Here is a 22,035-nt window from a genome sequence, read left to right on the forward strand (position 1 = left end):
TTTCTGATTATGTCTACAATATTGGGTAATAGCGTGACCATAGGGTTGTTATTTCATGTCTCGAGGGCTCTAATATTATATTATATATATATATAGATATTTTCTCTTATGTCTACTACATTGGGTAATAAGAGTGTAAACCTGACCATAGGGAAATTATGAGATTAAAACTGCCACTCTAATTGATCCACCAATGACTTTAATCCAGGGGTCTCAAACTCAATTTACCTGGGGGCCACTGGAGCTAGGGTATGGGCAAGGCTGGGCCGCATCAGATAAAAAAAAAACAACGCATTTATTAAAAACAGAAAAATATACAAACTTTTTCAGTGCTTTGGTTCCGATTTTCTACAATAAAAGCTCTGATAAAACATTCCACTGTTCTCAAATATCTTAATTTTTATTTTTCTGCACAAAATAAGATGAAAAATAAACAAACAAATTAAGAATAAAGAAAATCAATCAATCAGTAATAAATAAATATAATAATAATAATAAAACGGCAAATAATAAAAACTTAAGAAACCACATATAGTTGGTGGGTAGACAAATTTTTTTTTTTTCAGATTAAAATGAACAAAGCATTATTAGAGCCCTGTAGACATGACAAAACACGACTATAGTCACATTTATACTTTTTTTTTATTGCGCAACTGCAGGGTCTTGAAACTAGAGAGCTATAGCGACCTAAACGGTAGCGTTCAAGTTATTTCCCTTAAACTTAAATAGCCAAAAACTTACCACTTCCACACGGATAGGGAGGATAACTATTAACAGTTATTTAACCTTTAACATGAACATTAATCAAATGTAATATTTTTTTCTGGGTACATGATACCATACAGCATCCATATCAAACTTGCGCGGGCCGCACTAACATTAAACTTTCAAGGCAGGGGCCTCAAACTAGTGTCCTGCGGGTCACGTGTTTGAGACCCCTGCTTTAATCCATGACATCAGCGACCATCTTCAGTGTTTACAATTTACAGCTAATTATGGAATCCAAAAATACTTTTCAAAGAGCTCACAGAGGACAGCGTTAACGCTTTCTAGAATGATCCAGAGGAACAAAGATGCTAGAATGTGTACAGTGCAAAACATACCTGTACTATAAACACTGTGGTGGGGCTGAATGTATGCTAGGTGGGTTCGCTGGAGCACCTCATCCACACCAGAAGTCCGGTGAGAGTGAGCCTGGACACAAGTTAACAGAGCGATATGGATTTTATTTATTTACAGTCCAATTTCCATCCAACAGGCCAATTTGTGAGGTGTATAATGTCTTAAAGAGTCTGGTTTCTGTAAGGAACGAACATTAGCATTAATGTAAGTCACAAGCTTAGAGGCGCACGTGCAACTTTATACACACACACACGGTAGTTGCCTTAGCGACGAAAAGGGCGCCAACAGGTTAGCTAGCAAACGTCAGTATAATACAAAGACGAACACAAAACATAGTTCCGATATTCGCCGGCTAATTTGCATATAAATACGACCGCGAACTATCGTTAACAGCACATTAACTCACCTTTACCACTAACGGTAAAACATACACAGGCAAACATACACAGTACAACGACAAACTTGTACTTTGTATATCTTACGTGTCCGCTTGGCACGGCTGTTATCCTACTGAGGACCCCTTAGTTGTCCCGCAAGTTGCCTGGTATAAAACCCACCATGAAGTCTACGTTAACGCTTTCTAGAATGTTCTAGAGGAACAAAGATGGTAGAATATGTCCGGTGCAAAACATACCTGTACTATAAACACTGTGGTGGAGCTGAATGTATGCTATGTGGGTTCGCTGGAGCACCTCATCCACACCAGAAGTCCGGTCATAGAGTGAGTCTGGACACAGTTAACAGAGCGATATGGATTTTATTTATTTATTTACGGTCCAATTTCCAACAGGTTAATTTGTGAAGTGTATAATGTCTTAAAGAGTCTGGTTTGTGTAATGAACGAACATTAGCATTAATGTAAGTCACGAGCTTAGAGGCGCACGTGCAACTTTATACACACACACACACACAGTAGTTGCCTTAGCGACGAAAAGGGCGCCAACAGGTTAGCTAGCAAATGTCAGCATAATACAAAGACGCACACACAAAACAAAGTTCCGATATTCGCCGGCTAATTTGCATATAAATACGACCGCGAACTATCGTTAACAGCACATTAACTCACCTTTACCACTAACGGCAGACAAACAAACACAGTACAACGACAAACTTGTACTTTGTATATATTACGTGTCCGTTTCGCTCGGCTGTTATCCTACTGAGGACCCCTTAGTTGTCCCGCAAGTTGCCTGGTACAAAACCCAACATGAAGTCTGCCCTGAGCATTGCCTGTACTAAACATGAAATTTACAACGAGGGAATTTTTCAACAAATACTTACATGACAAGAACTCTACCCTGGCAAGAAGCAAAAGAAAATGGATGACAAAGGACTAAAAATGCCTGTATGAAGAATAACAATAATATTACAATAATAATAATAATAAAAACAATAATAATATTACATTGGCAATTTATTATTCAACTAATGTAGAACCACTGACATTACTTGTCACTTCCGACTGGAAAATTTCCTAATGAAATTGAAATTCCACTTTAAAAAAAAACTTAGACAAACAATTTCCAAAAATTATGGAGAAGCTGTTCAATAATTATTATTATATTATTAATTATTTTTACAAATGACTTACTTGCAGATAGTCACTACAGATACAGAGCTAACGTTTCAACCTCCATGATGGAGGAAATTACCAATCAATTAAGTATTATTATTATTATTATTGATGTACAAATTGGAACCGTTTTGGTCCCAGCATTGACCCCTGGGGTACTCCACATGTAATATTTAAACCTGTAGATGTGTTCTGCAGTTCATTGAGTCAAACAAACAAAAAATCATAATAATGCCAATTATGGCATTAGTTTTGTTCGAGTTTTGCAGCCACTAGATAGCGAAGGGTGCTAACTAGCAAAACATCTGTAAGACATAACGATTTAACTGGATGTTTTTGTTGTCATCCATTGTGTGTGTATGTGTGTGTTTGTGATACCACAAGTCAAGTTTTACTGTGTAGTCTTTTTGTCGATTGTGTTTTCATGCAAACATCCTGGCCGCCTGCTGCACACCCCCCCATCACACCCCCACCCCCCACCTCATCCTCTTCTGGGTGGTTAGCTACTGAAGGCGAGCTACGAGGTAAGACGCCCCCCCCCCCCGACTGGCTACCATCTGCATGCGCACACACCGCCATCTTGCTTCTTGGCATCATTTCTTCATGTTATTCCTTTGTTGTTGTTTTTTTGTGTGTGTGTTGCCTGTCTTTGTGCTAAGCTAAGTTAGCTGGAGCTGAAATATTGTTAGTAATAACTTAGAATAACGCCAATGTTTGTATTTAAATGTCGTGTATACTTTATGGAATTTTGTGAAAAATATCAGAGTGAGTTCCCACTCTGATGTTTTTCGTGTGATATAAGTTTGGGGGAAATATCAGTTCCCCACTAAAAGTAAAAACATAATACGTCTTTGGTATTGAATGGGTTAATCATTTTTTGCTGCTAACATTATTGCTACAAAAAGATAGTGTAGTGTCCATCCGTCCATTTTCTATGCGAGGTATGCTGGAGCCTATCCCAGATGTCTTTAGGTGAGAGGCAGGGGTACACCCTGGACTGGTGCCCGGCCCATTGCAGATGATGTGGTGTAATTTAGTTTATTACATATTTTTTTTCTTTGAAACAACAGCTGGGATAGGCTCCAGCCGGCTACCCTTGTGAGGATAAGCGGTACAGAAAATTATTTTTTGGGGGGGTTAATAATTTTTTGCTGCTAACATTATTGCTACAAAAATATGGTGTAGTGTCTATCTGTGTGTTTTCTATGCTAGGCTTGTGGGGATGCTGGAGCCTATCCCAGAAGTCTTTGGGTGAGAGGCAGGGGTACACCCTGGACTGGTACCCGGCCCATTGCAGATGATGTAGTGTAATTTAATTTATTACATTTTTTTTTCTTTGAAACGACAGCTGGGATAGGCTCCTGCCCACTACCCTCATGAGGATAACCGGTACAGAAATTTTTTTTTGGGTTAATAATTTTTTGCTGCTAACATGATTGCTACAAAAAGATGGTGTAGTGTCCATCCGTCCATTTTCTGTGCTAGGCTCGCGGGTATGCTGGAGCCTATCCCAGATGTCTTTAGGTGAGAGGCAGGGGTACACCCTGGACTGGTGCCCGGCCCACTGCAGATGATGTAGTGTAATTTATTTTTTACATATTTTTTTTCTTTGAAACTACAGCTGGGATAGGCTCCAGCCGGCTACCCTCATGAGGATAAGCCGTACAGAAAAAGTGAAGTGTGTGTGTTACAGGAAGTGCAGGCGTGCACGTTGGACACGACCATGACCTCGGACATCTCCAACCATCCTGACAACAAAGCCAAGAACCGCTACAGCAACATCCTGGCCTGTGAGTGAGCCGCATATGTTGACTTTGTGTTGCCGTAGCAACCAGACAGCCTCCGTCATTCTCATCCCGCGTCCTTGAGCAAAGTGTCGGGGGCAGAAATCGATAAGAATATTTGTCAAGTGTCTTGTCATCTATGTGACAGAAAGGAAGGCTCTTAACCTTCAGTGTTGACGCTTCTGTCATCTTCGTCTTCCTCTCAGTCGACCACAGCCGGGTGCGACTCTTGCCGCCGCACAGCAAGGACGGACGCAGCAGAGACTACATTAACGCCAACTTTGTCGACGTAAGACACTCCTGTTGTTGTACCCGCACCTTTTCCATCCTCAGAGTCAGCGAACTTGCAAGTACCCATGAGTCGGTGAAACTTGAGTTAGTGAATACCCGTGAGTCAGTGAAACTTCAGTTGGTGATTACCCATGAGTCAGTGGAGCTCAACTTGTAGGGTATTCCTGAGTCAGTGGAACTCAAGTCTGGGAAATACCAGTGAGTCAGTGAAAGTCCCTTGTCAAGTACCCATGAGTGAGTGAGACTCGAGTTGTTGGGTACCCGTGAGTCAGTGTAACTTGCATTGCCGAGTACCCGTGAGTCAGTGAACTTGCATTGTTGAGTACCCATGAGCCAGTGTACCTTGCATTGTTGAGTACCCGTGAGTCAGTGTAACTTGCATTGTCGAGTACCCGTGAGTCAGTGTAACTTGCGTTGTCGAGTACCCACGAGGCAGTGAAACTTGAGTCGTCGAGTACTCATGAGTCAGTGTAACTTGCATTGTCAAGTACCCATGAGTCAGTGTACCTTGCATTGTCGAGTACCCGTGAGTCAGTGTAACTTGAGTTGTTGAGTACTCGTGAGTCAGTGTACCTTGCATTGTTGAGTACCCGTGAGTCAGTGTAACTTGCATTGTCGAGTACCCGTGAGTCAGTGTAACTTGCGTTGTCGAGTACCCACGAGGCAGTGAAACTTGAGTCGTCGAGTACTCATGAGTCAGTGTAACTTGCATTGTCAAGTACCCATGAGTCAGTGTACCTTGCATTGTCGAGTACCCGTGAGTCAGTGTAACTTGAGTTGTTGAGTACTCGTGAGTCAGTGTACCTTGCATTGTCGATTACCTGCGAGTCAGTGTAACTTGCATTGTCGAGTACCCGTGAGTCAGTGTAACTTGCATTGTCGAGTATCTGTGAGTCAGTGTACCTTGCATTGTCAAATACCCATGAGCCAGTGTACCTTGCATTGTTGAGTACCCGTGAGTCAGTGTAACTTGCATTGTTGAGTACCCATGAGTCAGTGTAACTTGCATTGTCGAGTACCCGTGAGCCAGTGAAACTTGCGTTGTTGGGTACCTGTGAGTCATTGTTGAGTGCCACAAGTGTCACATGTTCTCTGTCATTAGGGCTTCAAGACCAAACGCTCGTACATCGCCGCCCAGGGTCCGCTCAAGTCGAGCACCGACGACTTCTGGAGGATGGTTTGGGAACAGAACGTGGGCGTCATCGTCATGATCACCAACCTGGTGGAGAAAGGACGAGTATGTGTCACATGCTCAATCCTTAATGCTTATTATAAACTGTCATATTCATAACGTGCTGTGTGTGCGTGTGCGTCAGAGAAAGTGTGACCAGTACTGGCCCGCGGACGTGCACGAGGACTACGGCGGCATCCTGGTGACGCTGAAAAGCACCAGCGAGCTGGCCCACTACACTCGGCGCACCTTCAGCATCGCAAACACGCACGTCAAGGTCAAAAAGGTCGACTTTCACTTGACTCGCTTTTCACTTGACTTTCACTCTCGCCCTCCGTGTTGATCAGCGTCTTGTTCCACGGTAGGGTTCCCAGAGGGGGCGGGACTCGGGGCGGGTGGTCACACAGTACCACTACACCCGCTGGCCCGACATGGGCGTGCCCGAATATGCGCTGCCGCTGCTCACGTTCATACGCAAGTCGTCTGAGGCCAGGACGCCCGGCATGGGTCCGGTGGTGGTGCACTGCAGGTACCGTCTGCTCCAGTCCAGTCCAGTCCAGTCCAGAAATCCCTGGTTCTGGTTTCTGATTGGGTTCTGTGTGTGGCTGTAGCGCGGGTGTCGGCCGGACGGGCACGTACATCGTTGTGGACAGCATGCTGAAGCAGATGAGGGACGAGGGCGCCGTGGACGTGGACGGCTTCCTCAAGCACATCCGCACGCAGAGGAACCATCTGGTCCAGACTCAGGTCAGGTCAATCGGGTAATCGAGTCGCACCAGCACGGAAACAATGGCAATATATGTTGAGTACCTGTGAGTCAGTCAAACTTGAGTTGTTCAGTACCCACGAGTCATTGAAACTTGAGTCAGACAGTAGCGTGAGTCAGTGAAAACTGAAGTCATCCGGTTTCCATGAGTCAATGAGTACCCATGAGTCAGTCAAACTGAAGTCGGCGAGCACCTATGAGGCGATGAAACTCTAAATTTCGATACTCATGAGTCAACTGAACCTGTGATCCAGTTGTCGAGTATTCTTGAGTCATAATTCGTTGAGTAAACATGAGCCAGTGAAACTTGAATTGGCGAGTACTCGTGAGTCAGTGAAACTCGAGTTGGCGATTACCCATGAGTCAGTGGAGCTCAACTTGTAGGGTATTCCTGAGTCAGTCAAACTCGAGTCAGTGGAACTCAAGTCTGGGAAATACCCATGAGTCAGTAAAACTCAAGTTGGTGATTACCCATGAGTCAGTGACAATAAGTTGGAAAATACCTGTGAGTCAGTGAAACTCGAGTCAACAAGTACTCATGAGTCAGTGAAACATTAGTCATCCATCTTCGGTCATCGAGTACTCGTGAGTCAGGCAAACTTGAGTTAGCGAGTACTTGTGAATCAGTGGAACTCAAGTCCGGGAAATACCGGTGAGTCAGTGAAAGTCACTTGTCAAGTACCCATGAGTCAGTAAAACTCGAGTCATCGAGTACCCGTGAGTCAGTGACAATGCAGTCAGGGTATACCCGTGAGTCAGGGAAACTCAAGTTGGAAAATACCTGTGAATCAGTGAAACTCGAGTCAACAAGTACTCATGAGTCAGTGAAACTTCAGTCATCCAGTACTTGTGAGTCATTGAAACTTCAGTCATCGAGTACTCATGAGTCAGTCAAACTCGAGTTGGCGAGTACTTCCGAGTCAGTGGAATTCAAGTCCGGGAAATACCGGTGAGTGAGTGAAAGTCACTTGTCAAGTACCCATGAGTCAGTAAAACTCGAGTCATCGAGTACCCGTGAGTCAGTGACAATGCAGTCAGGGAATACCCGTGAGTCAGGGAAACTCAAGTTGGCGATTACCCATGAGTCAGTGACAGTAAGTTGGAAAATACCTGTGAGTCAGTGAAACTCGAGTCAACAAGTACTCATGAGTCAGTGAGTCAGTGAGTCAAGTGGGTGTCCAACTTGTGTCAGCCACACTTGTCCCGTGACCTCCTGTCACCTCCTACCGGCCACAGGAGCAGTACGTGTTCATCCACGACGCCTTGGTGGAGGCCATCAAGTCTGGGGTGACCGAGGTGGCGGCGTCTCACCTGCACAGGTACGTGGACCAACTGCTGACCCTGGGGCAGGATGGGAGGACGCCACTGGACCAGCAGTTCAAGGTAAGCTTCATCATCGTACTCCTCACTTTTATTTGACATCAAATGTTGATGGATGTTGAACTGCAAGCGTAGTTACAGAAGAACAAAGGCACATCAAGTTAGAGTAGTTACTGAGGAACTCACGAGTAGAGTAGTTACTGAGGAACTAAGGCACATAAAGTTAGAGTAGTTACCGATTAACTAAGACCCATGCAGTTCGAGTGGGTAATGGGGAATTAAGGTACATAAAGTTAGAGTAGTTACCAAGGAACTAAGACACAAAGTTAGAGTAGTTACAGATGAACTAAGACACATAAAGTTAGAGTAGTTACCAAGGAACTAAGACACATGTAGAGTGGTTAGTGGGGAACTAAGGCATGTAAAGTTTGAGTAGTTACTTGAGGAATTAAGGTGCATAAAGTTAGAGTAGTTACTGAGGAACTAAGGCATATAAAGTTTGAGTAGTTGGTTGAGGAACTACGGGTACATAAAGTTAGAGTTGTTATCAAGGAACTAAGGTATATATAGTTAGAGTAGTTACTGGAAAAACGAATGAAGAACTAACGAGGAACTAATGAGTAGTTACAGAGAAACAAAGGCACACAAAGTTGGAGTAGTTACTGAGGAACTTATGAGTAGTTTGGTTAAAGGGGAACTGAGGCACGTACAGTGAGAGTAGTTACTAAGGAACTAAGGCACAACATTAGAGTTGTTACTGAGGAACTAATGAGTAGATTGGTTACAGTGGAACTGAGGCACTTAAAGCTAGAGTAGTTACTGAGGAACTGACGAGGAACTAATAACTAAGGCACATACATTTAGAGTAGTTATTGAGGAACTAATGAGTAGACTGGTTACAGAGAAACTGAGGCACTTAAAGCTAGAGTAGTTACTGAGGAACTTGTGAGTAGTTTGGTTAAAGGGGAACTGAGGCACGTACAGTGAGAGTAGTTACTAAGGAACTAAGGCACAGCGTTAGAGTTGTACTGAGGAACTAATGAGTAAAGTGGTTACTAGGGAACTAAGGCACATCAAGTTAGAGTAGTTACTGAGGAACTAGTGAAGAACTAATGAGGAACTAATAACTAAGGCACATACATTTAGAGTAGTTATTGAGGAACTAATGAGTAGTTTGGTTAAAGGGGAATTGAGGCACATACAGTGAGAGTAGTTACTGGCGAACCAATGAGTAGAGTGGTTACTAAGGAACTGAGGCCCAATGTCAGAGTTGTTACTGGGAACTAATGAGTCGATTGGTTACAGAGGAACTGGGGCACATAAAATTGGAGTAGTTACTGAGGAACTAATGAGTAAAGTGGTTACTAAGGAACTAAGGCACATCAAGTTAGAGTAGTTACTGACGAACTAGTGAGGAACTAACGAGGCACTAATAACTATACATACATACATACATACTAACATACATTTAGAGTAGTTATTGAGGAACTAATGAGTAGATTGGTTACAGAGGAACTGAGGCATTTAAAGCTAGAGTAGTTACTGAGGAACTTATGAGCAGTTTGGTTAAAGGGGAGCTGAGGCACGTACAGTGAGAGTAGTTACTAAGGAACTAAGGCCCAACATTAGAGTTGTTACTGAGGAACTAATGAGTCGATTGGTTACTAAGGAACTAAGGCACATCAAGTTAGAGTAGTTACTGAGGAACTAGTGAGGAACTAACGAGGCACTAATAACTAAGGCACATACATTTAGAGTAGTTATTGAGGAACTAATGAGTAGAACGAGTAGAGGCACAACGTTAGAGTTGTTACTGAGGACTAATGAGTAGATTGGTTACAGAGGAACTGGGGCACATAAAGTTGGAGTGGTTACTAAGGAACAGACAGCGGTAATACTAACATGCATCGATTGGCCACAACATTAGGTACCTCTTGCACAGCACCACAAGCGCGGCATCAAACATGCTGCACGTATGGCCGATATCAGCGTCGCTAAAGTATTTCACCACTCTCAAAACGTTGCAGGACGCACCTCGAAATCTTAAAAGTTCTTTCGGAACGCCAAAACACGGTGCGGGAACGTTGTTTTGTTTTTCCGTGTGCTGGCGGAGTCAAATAATAGCAGTAAAGGTTGTTCATGTCACTTTCTTCTCAAAGTAAGCTGTGTGGGGGGGGAAGGGGGGTGACCTTGTGATTGACAAGTATGGAGACTCATTTAAATGAAAGTGAAAGGAAGTCATTGAAAAGTTGTGTGTTTGTACAAAGTGAGTGCATTTGATGCAAAGTATGCGCGGCCTCGTGCTGAAGTGTTCTGGCGCCAACAAAGGCTGAAAAGAGCATGTTAACATTTAGTCTTTTAACGTGACACGCCGGATAATCGCCGCATTGTTTGCGTTTGGAGCGCCGGCCGTGACGGCGCGTTCAAGTCCCTCCTTGTGCTCCCCCTTGAAACTTTTTCGAGTGTCGCCGTTGACGTTATAGCGTTGCCTTTGCAGCTGCTGAGCGCCGACGACGACGAAGACGACGAAGGAGACCGCCCCCGCCACAAGGACGGAACCGGCGCGCTGGTACCGGGTCAGTTGGGACACAGACGGCTTTGTGGTGTGAAGGAGTGTTTGCCACCTTCCTTATTTCTTCTTTTTCTGCACGTTTGTCATATTTTAATGTTTCAGATCTTCAAACAGCTGAACACTTTTTTTCACTTTTTATGATTTAACCCTTAGATGCACGAGTGACTGGACCCTACACTCAAAAATCACCATACTAGAATCAATGCCTTTTTAGGACAATTTTGCCATTTTGGTTAGGAATAATCATTCATTCATTCATTTTCTACCGCTTATCCTCATGAGGGTCGCGGGGGTGCTGGAGCCTATCCCAGCTGTCTTCGGGCAAGAGGCGGGGTACACCCTGGACTGGTGGCCAGCCAATCACAGGGCACATATAGACAAACAACCATTCACACTCACATTCATACCTATGGACAATTTGGAGTCGCTAATTAACCTAGCATGTTTTTGGAATGTGGGCGGAAACCGGAGTACCCGGAGAAAACCCACGCATGCACGGGGAGGACATGCAAACTCCACACAGAGATGGTGGAATTGAACCCTGGTCCTCCTAGCTGTGAGGTCTGTGCGCTAACCACCACGTGCAGCCCTAGTATTAGTATTATATTTAGGACCACACAAGACCACCTTTTTTTAATAAATAATAAATAATATTATAAATAAATTTATATTATTTAATAAATAAATAATATATTATTTATTATATATATTATTATTTTATTATATTTTATTCACTATTTTATTTTTGTAATATTATATATTACAAAAATAAAATGGTGAATAAAATATGATAAAATAACATATGTAATAAATAATATATTATAATAAATAAATAAGATATTTATTATATATAATATATATAATATATATTTTTTATTTTTATATATATATTTTTAGTTTTATTATATTTTATTCAGTTTTATTTTAATTATTTTCTTCTTTTTAGAGAAGTGTTAATCATTTTATTCTTTTATTTTAATTCTTTTATTCACTAAATAAAATAGTGAATAAAATATAATAAAATAATAATATATAGTAAATAATATATTATTTATTATATATATTATTATTTTATTCAAAAATAATGTATATAATAAATAATATATTTATTATATTATAATATATAATTAATATTTATTATATATATTATTATTTTATTATATTTTATTCACTATTTTCTTTTTTTATCGTTTGTAAATTTTCTATAATATTTTAAGGGGCCACACAGTTTTTCACACCACTGTACGTAGTATACAGTACATTGTTTACGTTGGGGTGATGTCATTTCCTGTCCCCGTCTGTCTCCATATGCAGGCGACACGTCGGACTACATGAACGCGTCCTACGTCAGCGTAAGAACCCGACTCGCCTTTAAGCAAGCCTCAAATATGACATCATAGCGTGTGTGTGTGTGTGTGTGTGTGTGTGTGCACGTAGGGCTACAAACACTGCAGGGAGTTCATCATTACCCACAATCCTTTGCCACACACCCTCAAAGACTTCTGGAGGATGATTTGGGACCACAACACGCACGTCATCGTGTCCCTGCCGACTTCGCATCACGCTCAGGTCACACGGCGACCATCTTTACGCTTCGCATACGCCGCCGTCTTTATATGCTGTCTTTATGTACGCCAGCAGACACAGGAAGAGGCGGAGCCTTCCGTGTTTGGTCCTGGCAAAGGGCAGCCGATCGTGTACGAGGCGTTCACTGTCACGCACGTGGCTGAGAATGTGGTCTGCTTGGCCAACGAGGACATGCTGGTGGCCCAGGACTTTGTGCTGGAAGCTACGCAGGTACGGCAACTAAGGTGTCTTCATGTCACGAATTGACTTTTTTTTCACGCCCCCCCCCCAAAAAAAATCTCCTGTCCAAGGACGACTATGTCCTGGAGGTGAGACGCTACCGCGCACCCCGCTGGCCGAACCCAGACAGTCCCATCAGCAACACCTTCCAGCTGCTCCACCTGGTCAAGGAGACCATCTGGGCCAAGGAGGGACCCACTGTGGTCCACGAGCAGTAAGTACGCCCGGTTTCCGTGACAACGGCGATGTGATTGGATTGGGCTTCCGGCCCTCACTGTGTGACTCCGCGGCAGTGTGGGCGGAGTCACGGCGGGAACCTTCTGCGCGCTGCTGTCTTTGATGCGACAGCTGGAGGCCGAAGGTTCCGTTGACGTCTTCCAAGCGGCCAAGCTCATCAACCTCAGCAGACCCGGAACCTTCTCTCACCTTGTGAGGCATCACTCCTACTCGACTTCTTTTCTTCGTTACGTTTTTTATGTCTCATATGACGCCGCTTAAGTTGAATTATTTATAATTAATATCATAATTAAATATCACATTAAATATCACTTTTCAATTGTGTTTTTACATTACTTACTATTCATTTGAATCTATATTGTATAAATGACAATACATATTTGACTTAATATAATTTTTTTATTATAAAATTTTATTATAATTATAATATATATAATAAAATATATTTTTAATAAAAATATATATAATATGTATATTATAATTTAATTAAATTATTAAATTGACGGTGCTTGAGTTCAATTATTTGTATTTTATTTCATAATATTTTATTTCATAATATTTCAAATATCACTTTGTATTTTTGTCACTGTTTTTACAGTACATACTATTCATTTGAATCTATATTGTATAAATAACAATACATATTTTACTTATATTATTTAAAAAATATAAAATTAATTATAAAATTAAAATATAATATATAATCATTATATATTATATTATATATAAGATATATATAATAAAAATATATAATATATATATTATAATTTAATTAAATTATTTAATTGACAGTGCTTAAGGCCAATTATTTGTATTTTATTTCATAATTAAATATCACTTTATATTTTTGTCACTTGTGTTTTTACAGTACATACTATTCATTTGAATCTATATTGTATAAATGACAATACATATTTTACTTTTATTAATTTTTTTAAATAAAATTATAAAATTAAATTATAATATAATAGAATATATATTATATTAAAAATATATAATATAATAAATATATATAAATTATAATTTAATGAAATTATTAATTGACGGTGCTTAAGTTCAATTATTTGTATTTTATTTCATAATTAAATATCACTTTATATTTTTGTCACTTGTGTTTTTACAGTACATACTATTCATTTTAATCTATATTGTATAAATGACAATACATATTTTACTTTTATTAATTTTTTTAAATAAAATTATAAAATTAAATTATAATATAATAATAGAATACATATTATATTAAAAATATATAATATAATAAATATATATATATTATAATTTAATGAAATTATTAATTGACGGTGCTTAAGTTCAATTATTTGTATTTTATTTCATAATTAAATATCACTTTATATTTTTGTCACTTGTGTTTTTACAGTACATACTATTCATTTGAATCTATATTGTATAAATGACAATACATTTTTGACGTAATATACAATACATTTTTTATTATAAAATTAAATAATAATTATATTATATATATAATAATAATATATATGTATTATAACTTAATTTAATTATTAAATTCAAATTTATATTATAAAAATATAAAATATGTAATAGTATCATCCATTTTTATTAATAACAAAATAACTGAAGACATACTAACCTGCTGGCTGTTCCCGTGTGCGCCAGGACCGCTACCAGTTCCTCTATGAGTCCATGCTGAGCCTCCTCGGGACGCAAGAAGACCACAGAAGCTTCCGGTCTTCGGACAAGAACGGCGTCGTGGTGCTGGGAGGAAGCACGGCCGAGAGCCTGGAATCTCTGGTGTGAAGAAAACTTTTCCAAGCAACAAACTTTCCTCCGAGAGAACTCGGATATTGGACTTTATCCAGTGGATTTTTGTAACGTGCCTTTTTTTTTTAATTCTTTAACTGGACACAAGCAGCTTGATGATAATCTTTTCATGTAAATCACATCAACGGACCAAATTTATATTTATGCTTTATGAATAGATATTTCATTTGTAGCTTTGGCTTTTTTACTCTGCATTTTCTAACAAACATTCTTAGCCGCCAATTAAATGACTTGTTGACAAAATGCTCATCGTCAGTTTTACTCCATGGGGGGGGGGGGGCAGACGGCCCACACACAGGAGGTGAAAGGTCACGGCATCCAGACAAAGAGAAAACGAGCTCGTGGATTACAAACGCCGTCCCTACACGGATGTAATCCCCGAGATGCTAAATTCTAATCCGCGCTAAGACTCGCCAAGAAAACAAAGTAGGTCAAGTGTCCAGACGAAGGTCTTGACCGGCAGGAGGATCTTTCGCCTCATTTGCATATTTGACTTCTAACGACCCTCCCCAATTATCCCCTGCATGGTGGCCTCGTTTGCATGGCTGCCTCCCGCCAACGCCGGCCCGTCACGAGCCCCACGCCACGCATTTCACACCTGCTGACTCAGGTTTCATGTTTCGGTACATTTCACCATAAAATAATACGAAAAATAATACTCACAAATGTTAAATGACTCGTGTTTGTGCGCCAATAACAATGTAACGCTGTTTAACGTGACAGGAAGCGTAATATGGGAAACACTGCTATTAAGGACGTCGCACTGAAGAAAAGACTAAAATTGTAAAAATACTTTTGAGAAATTATAATTAAAAATACACAGAAAAACACTCAATTAGAGTAAATGTGTTAGTTTCGCTATGCAATAATTGACCGGTAGTTGATTTCCGGCTCACATTTTATGTTGGAAAAAAAATCGTCATTGACATTTTAGCTATTTGCTAACAAGCTAAGCTAGCTTAATGGCTACTACGGTGAAATATTTTTTTTTCTTTGACGTCCAAGAGAAAACTTCAATCCAAATTTAAATCATATTCATATTATTCATAGAGCGCCTAAACGAAATTAATTCTAACCACTCTAAATCTCTAAATACATTTTTCAACAGAAGAAATTTAATATTTACATATTCACGGCACGGAAGACGTCGTGGGCGCATGTGTGTGACGTCATCAATGCTGGCGCCTGGTGATCGCTAGGAACTAAAAGTGTCACATTTTCACCAAAATTGCACTTTATTCGCTCATTGTCTTTATGTTGCTTTGAGCACATTAATCATTAATTTAACACTTAATTACAAATATTATTAATATAATGGCGAGCTAGCGCGGGCTGAACAGACTCATATTTATGAACAATATGTTATTAGCACATAAAAAGTTCTTACAATTTCACCTTATTAAAATTAATGTGAAGCGCATTTCACGTCGGCTAAAAATAAAGATAATCTGCTTTTTGGGTCTTTAAAAATCAGCGCAGCTGCGATGTCAAAGCAATCAGACCGTAACTATACGTTTATGCACATATTTTATTGATATGGCGTTCACAACACTGCAACTCCGTGCACATGGAAGACTAAGCAAATGATTCAAATCTAGGTGGGCGGTTTAAAAAAAAAACAACCTTGGGAGTGCCTACTCGGCAACCATAAAAACTAATAACCAAAAAAAAGTATGTGACCTTTGTGCTGTCTTAAAAAGGTGCCGTGTTCCAAAAATATAACAGCATCAGCGACTAGCATAACCATTGTGCAGTCGTTTAGCCCGGAAAGGGGCGTGCTATTTATCGCTGTCAATCACTCACAGCTCGTGCACACGCACATAAGGCTAACATAGCTTAATCAGCTAACGTTATCAACAAGCTAGCAGTTACGTCCGACAACTCGCGAGCTATTCTGTACACGAAACGAGAAGTCAAAAAGTAGTGCAAATGTTGTAGCTGCTTCCAAAATAAAGGGCTTTAAAAATATTCCATTCGTTTTGACGCGGTAAAATTTCCCAAACACTATTTTGTTACCGTCATGATAGGCGATACATTCAGTGAGCTAACGTTACTAGCTAGACTTTGTTAAATAGCACTCATTAGCCGACAACTATTGAGTATGGCTAGCGTTTCTGGATAATAATAATAAACCGTTTTTTGTCTTTTAAATTAGAACTACAATAGTGAAATACATTACGTCTTGCCGCTTGGTCACACATTTCCTTGCACGAGTTATGTGGGGGCGTGGCTTGCGTGCTTCAAACCAGGAAGAGGAGTGTGCACCATGGACTGGTCGCCAGCCAATCAGAAGGCACCAAGTACAGACAGCACCTTTTAGTATCAGCAGTGACCTTTCAACTTTGAATTCAAATAGCAGCCTTCATTTTATTCATAACATTTGCCCATTTAAACACTATTATTTTTTTAACTGTTTAGATTTGATGTTCCCCTAGTAAAGATGCTTATTGCCGTGATTTGGATGTGTAAAAGATTTGCAGTAGTTGAATTTAAAAAAAAAACGTTAGCGCTGGTTACTCCAGCAGGGTGCTGGTGTTCATGACGTGCAGACCCTCGTCCTTCAAGCGCGCCAACACCGGCACGTAGAACTCCTTGGTCATGGGAAGCACGATTCCCTTGGATCTGATCTCACCTGGAAAGACGGGCGCGTTTGTAATTTGTAACGTGCAGTAAGCATCGATAAACATTTTAAAATCGTGCGTGACTGACCGTCCAGGATCATGCGTGCGCTGATGGCTGCCGGGTATCCGACCGTTTTAGCCATGGCGGAGAAGCCGCCGATGTCTCCGTACACGACTAGGCTGATGTGCTTGGTCTCTAGCTCCCCTGTCGGGTGGCGAAGACCCAAGTCGCTTCTGAGGACGATCATGTCTCGTTCGCTGTCGCCTGTAAAAACGGGACGCGTGACACATTGAGTAGCACGCCGCGTGGACGTTGCGTGGACGTGAGTGTTTTTCCTCACTGAATGAGAGTTTAGCTTCCAGATGTTTGCTCAGTGCCATCAGGACGCTGTCGGCATGAGGAACCGGCTCGTCGCTCAGCATTCCAAACCTACGCACGCAATATGTAAACACATTCCATAATCAATAAATACACGATAGCGTGCGGTATATGCCGCGCTAACGTTACAGTCCGCCTGCAATCAACTACTGTCTTCATTCTCACCATCTCAGACAGTCCATTTTATTCTCGTCATGGCCGACACGGTGCAACACGGCGGCCTCAAACGCATCATGGGCGATGGAGGAGTCCACAGACATCACATGACACAGCAGCTCTTTCTATAGACACAAATACATGAAGAAACTACGGGAAAAGTGGCGCCATGGACGCCGTAGCCTTACCCACGTGACCGTTGAGGAACCCTGCAGCATTGGACACGGATCGCTGTTGATCAGACCCAACTTGACGAAACCACTCATGGCGCTCGAGAAGCCCTGCGTTACACCGCCACGGGTCACCACGACCGCTTTAAGTGCAACAGGAAGTGTATGTGTTTTGCTAGCTCACCTTGTAGCGTAAAGTTCCTCTGAGCAGCGTGTGCACCTTCTGGATGCCGTACAGTTCCGCGTATTTGGTGCTGTCCCGGTTGGGATAACCTTCCAAGTTGAATCCGGGGAAGAAATCCAACGGGGCGGTGGCGTCCAGCAGGGCGCCCCCTTGTGGGATACTCACAATCTGACAGAGACACGCTTATTGTTACTTAGCTTCGTTATGCGATAACAAATAAGGTACGATGTACCTTGTTGTCTCGCAGGAAGAGGGCGGGGCTGATGGTGTTGTTGAGAACGCCGTACGGACTCCAGCTGAACTTGTAGCGAAGAGGATTGTCGGAACACTCGGGAGCGGGGAGTCCTCCGCAGAAGGAAACGTACGATTCCACCTGCGGCGCAACGCACACAAACACAAAAGGCAACACGCACTCATTGTGTGACGATACAATTGATTCTAGTTCACTTGTGTGTGTGTGTGTGCGCTCACTGTGCAGCCGTCAGCTTTAGCTTGATCAATACACTCCATGGCCAACATGTGATCAATACCTGGATCTAGTCCCATCTCATTGACGATGGTGATGCCTGCTTCCACCGCACTAAGACACACACACACACACACATATATATATAAGATTTTATTTCAATGTACTGCAGTTAAAAATATGCACCCCTAAATTAAATTAATTTAAAACATTTATGTAAATAATTGTTAATCAACAATTCAAAAGTGATGGCTGATTTTGATTGTTTGATTCTCAATACATTTTTTTGTGTGTAAGTGTGAGTATTTTTTTTAAATAATTTATTTAAAAATTTATTTAACTACTTAAAAAAATAAATTAAAAAATTAAATTATTTAAATGAATTAAAAAAATAATGCAAATAATTGTTAATCAACAATTCAAAAGTGATTGCTGATTTTAATTGTTTAATTCTCAAAAAAAAAATAATTTTATTGTTAGTTTTGTAAGTTTCAAGTGATTTCAGTGAGAATTGTGGGATTTTCTTTCTTTAACTGAGGGGCACCAACAATTTTGTCCACGTGTGCAAGTGTGACTATTTTTTTATAAAATTTATTTAACTACTTTAAAATATAAATGTAAAAAAATGTATTAATTATTTAAATTAACTTTCAAAAATAATGCAAATAATTGTTAATCAACAATTCAAAAGTGATGGCTGATTTTGATTTTTTTTTAATTGTCAATAAAAAAAATTATTGTTAGTTTTGTAAGTTTCAAGTGATTTCAGTGAGAATTGTGGGATTTTCTTTCTTTAACTGAGAGGCACCAACAATTTTTGTCCACGTGTGTGACTATTTTTTAATAATTAATTTAAAAATTAATTTAACTACTTTAAAATATAAATGTAAAAAAATTCATTAATTATTTAAATTAATTTAAAAACAACTAAAAATTGAAGGCTGATTTTGATTTTTTTTAATTCTCAATAAAATTGAATTTATTTTTTTATTAATTTAAAATTAATTTTACTAATTTAAAATTTAATTTTACTAATTTTAAATTTAATTCAAAAAAAAATAATTAATTAAAATAAATTATTAAATTGATTGATTGTTTAATTCTCAATAATTTTTTATTTATTGTTACTTTTGTAAGTTTCAAATGATTTCAGTGAGAATTGTGGGATTTTCTTTTTTTAACTGAGGGGCACCAACAATTTTGCCACGTGTGTGTGACTATTTTTTCAAATAATTAATTTAAAAAATAATTTTAATAATATAATTTTAATAATAATAATTTAACTACTTTAAAATTAAAAATTAAATTTATTATTTAAATTAATTTTTAAAAAAATAATGCAAATAATTGTTAATCAACAATTAAAAAGTGATGGCTGATTTTGATTGTTTAATTCTCAATACATTTTATTTGTTACTTTTGTAAGTTTCAAGTGATTTCAGTAAGAATTGTGGGATTTTCGTTCTTTAACTGAGGGGCACCAACAATTTTGTCCACATGTGTGTGACTTTTTTTTTTAATTAAAAAATTTAACTACTCTTAAAAATAAATTTAAAAAATTAAATGAATTACCTGCCGTGCAGCTCCTTCATAGCAGGACTCAGGTAGCTGGCGGTCACCATGTTGACCTTCCTGTCAATGCAGTGTTTGGCCACTAGTGGGTGCAGCGTATAAGGCAGCAGGCTGCGGCGGGAGAAGAGCGACCAATAAAGACAAGGATCCTAGTCCTAGTCCTAAATCCTAGGCTTAAATGGGTACCTGATGACCAGGTCGTGGTCTTTGATCAATGAGTTGAGGTGCGCCTCCTGGCTGCTGACGTCCAGCATGATGGGGACGGTGTTGGGATATCTGGCCGAGAGATCCTGCGCCTGCTTCATGATCACCGAGGCTGGAGTAAAAAAAAATAAATAATAATAATTTAATGTAATAATAATTTAATTAAAAAAAAACTTGAACTATATTAGGAAAGCAGGAAGTGAACAAATGTAACAGTTACTGATTGTAAAAGTACCAGATGGAGGGGTAGGATTTAATAAGCTTTGCTTCTTCCTACTCCTTTTGGACATGTGGAACTGGGAACTGATTATGGGATGCATTCAATTGTAATCTGATGCATGTTCAAGTGAAAAACCATTATCATTACCATTACCATTACTTTATGGACATAATGCTGCCAAGGCGTTGGGGGGTTTTGGTTTGGTGGCTGCCAGATTGGGTCTCTTGCTAGAGGCAGCTGGGTTCAAAGGTCCAAAACAAAAAATACAATTAAATAAAAAAATAAAAATTAAATAAAAAAATAAAAATTAAAACAAAAAAAAACCCTTAAACTATATTAGGAAAGCAGGAAGTGAACAAATGTAACAGTTACTGATTGTAAAAGTACCAGATGGAGGGGTAGGATTTAATAAGCTTTGCTTCTTCCTACTCCTTTTGGACATGTGGAACTGGGAACTGATTATGGGATGCACTCAATTGGAATCTGATGCAAGTTCAAATGAAATAAAACCATTACCATTACCATGCACCACTTCTTGATCATTCTTTTTGCCATCTTAAAACAGCAACAACTTTTCAAAAACAACTTTCCTCCCACGTTCACATGGGCTATGCAATTCCAATAGCAGTGGTTCAGTGGTGGAGTCAAACAATTCAAATAGCAAATAGCTATTGGGGGGCAAATAGCTCCTGGACAATTTGGAAAACTAAATATAGAAACTTTCTCGCTGCTGCTTGCTATGAACGTCCATGCTGTTTTACTAGTCGTTGTATGTGCCTCACGGCGTCCATCCGTATTCAATACAAAACACCAAATAATGATGGTGCATTCATGGCACCTGGGGAACAGCATACGTGGTGAAGTTGAACATTAATAACGACCACACTCACCCACTGTCACCTGTGTCTTGTCATTCCGGGTCAGGTATTCCACCACGGGTGTGGAGACGTACCCCGTGCCCAGCAACAGAACTCGCTTCATCCCGCTTTTCTCCATGATCTGAGACTTCTCTCTGGTGGAGACGCAAAGAAGACACCAAAACATAAACATGGTGGTTGTGAGGATTGTGATTTGTGTGCAATTTCATCATTTCACTTCATTTTTTGTCCAGGCCTGATTCATGATTTTTTTTTAATAATTAATTCAAAAATTAATTTCACTAATTCAAAAATTTTACTAATTTAAAAATTAATTTAATTTTTTTAATTAATTTAAATAAATTATTTAAATTATTAAATTGATTGATTGTTTAATTCTCAATACATTTTTATTTATTGTTAATTTTGTAAGTTTCAAGTGATTTCAGTGAGAATTGTGGGATTTTCTTTTTTTAACCGAGGGGCACCAACAATTTTGTCCACGTGCGTGTGACTATTTTTTGAATAATTAATTTAAAAATGTATTTAACTACTTTAAAAATAAATTTAAAAAATATATATTTAAATTAAATTTAAATAATTAATGTCAATAACTGTTTATCAACAATTCAAAAGTGATGGCTGATTTTGATTTTGTGTGTAAGTGTGACTATTTTTTCTAATTTAAAAATTAATTTAACCACTTTAAAAATAAACTTTAAAAAATTAATTCATTATTTAAATTAATTTTAAAAAAT

The 22,035-nt window shown here is 39.3% G+C and overlaps 2 protein-coding genes across 6 annotated transcripts in view; one reads left to right on the forward strand and one right to left on the reverse strand.

Annotated features, from left to right (window-relative positions):
- Positions 1–14,709, forward strand: part of ptprz1a (protein tyrosine phosphatase receptor type Z1a) — a 53,429-nt gene extending 38,720 nt beyond the window's left edge. For 2 of the 5 annotated variants that reach the window (XM_058087493.1, XM_058087497.1), the window contains 14 exons: positions 3,199–3,219; positions 4,389–4,485; positions 4,686–4,768; positions 5,873–6,007; positions 6,087–6,227; positions 6,307–6,470; positions 6,553–6,688; positions 7,944–8,090; positions 10,525–10,603; positions 11,914–11,951; positions 12,037–12,396; positions 12,477–12,619; positions 12,699–12,834; positions 14,284–14,709. In XM_058087493.1, the coding sequence (XP_057943476.1) occupies positions 3,199–3,219; positions 4,389–4,485; positions 4,686–4,768; positions 5,873–6,007; positions 6,087–6,227; positions 6,307–6,470; positions 6,553–6,688; positions 7,944–8,090; positions 10,525–10,603; positions 11,914–11,951; positions 12,037–12,396; positions 12,477–12,619; positions 12,699–12,834; positions 14,284–14,424 (1,821 nt within the window). In that variant the 3' untranslated portion in view covers positions 14,425–14,709. The remainder of the gene's footprint in view (positions 1–3,198; positions 3,220–4,388; positions 4,486–4,685; positions 4,769–5,872; positions 6,008–6,086; positions 6,228–6,306; positions 6,471–6,552; positions 6,689–7,943; positions 8,091–10,524; positions 10,604–11,913; positions 11,952–12,036; positions 12,397–12,476; positions 12,620–12,698; positions 12,835–14,283) is intronic. The other 3 variants (XM_058087495.1, XM_058087498.1, XM_058087494.1) reach the window with 3 other exon arrangements.
- Positions 1–22,035, reverse strand: part of aass (aminoadipate-semialdehyde synthase) — a 63,875-nt gene that overhangs the window by 24,074 nt on the left and 17,766 nt on the right. The window contains exons 14-28 of the mRNA XM_058087501.1: positions 21,311–21,432; positions 20,183–20,312; positions 19,997–20,107; positions 18,430–18,538; positions 18,191–18,331; positions 17,959–18,126; positions 17,793–17,885; positions 17,614–17,729; positions 17,411–17,499; positions 17,158–17,334; positions 14,258–17,080; positions 8,019–8,150; positions 5,823–5,989; positions 1,757–1,849; positions 1,104–1,194 (exon numbers count right to left, since the gene is read on the reverse strand). Coding sequence (XP_057943484.1) covers positions 16,962–17,080; positions 17,158–17,334; positions 17,411–17,499; positions 17,614–17,729; positions 17,793–17,885; positions 17,959–18,126; positions 18,191–18,331; positions 18,430–18,538; positions 19,997–20,107; positions 20,183–20,312; positions 21,311–21,432 — 1,375 coding nt within the window. The 3' untranslated portion in view covers positions 1,104–1,194; positions 1,757–1,849; positions 5,823–5,989; positions 8,019–8,150; positions 14,258–16,961. The remainder of the gene's footprint in view (positions 1–1,103; positions 1,195–1,756; positions 1,850–5,822; positions 5,990–8,018; positions 8,151–14,257; positions 17,081–17,157; positions 17,335–17,410; positions 17,500–17,613; positions 17,730–17,792; positions 17,886–17,958; positions 18,127–18,190; positions 18,332–18,429; positions 18,539–19,996; positions 20,108–20,182; positions 20,313–21,310; positions 21,433–22,035) is intronic.

Source organism: Doryrhamphus excisus, chromosome 11 (genome assembly GCF_030265055.1).
Source record: "Doryrhamphus excisus isolate RoL2022-K1 chromosome 11, RoL_Dexc_1.0, whole genome shotgun sequence".
Classification (NCBI taxonomy): domain Eukaryota; kingdom Metazoa; phylum Chordata; class Actinopteri; order Syngnathiformes; family Syngnathidae; genus Doryrhamphus; species Doryrhamphus excisus.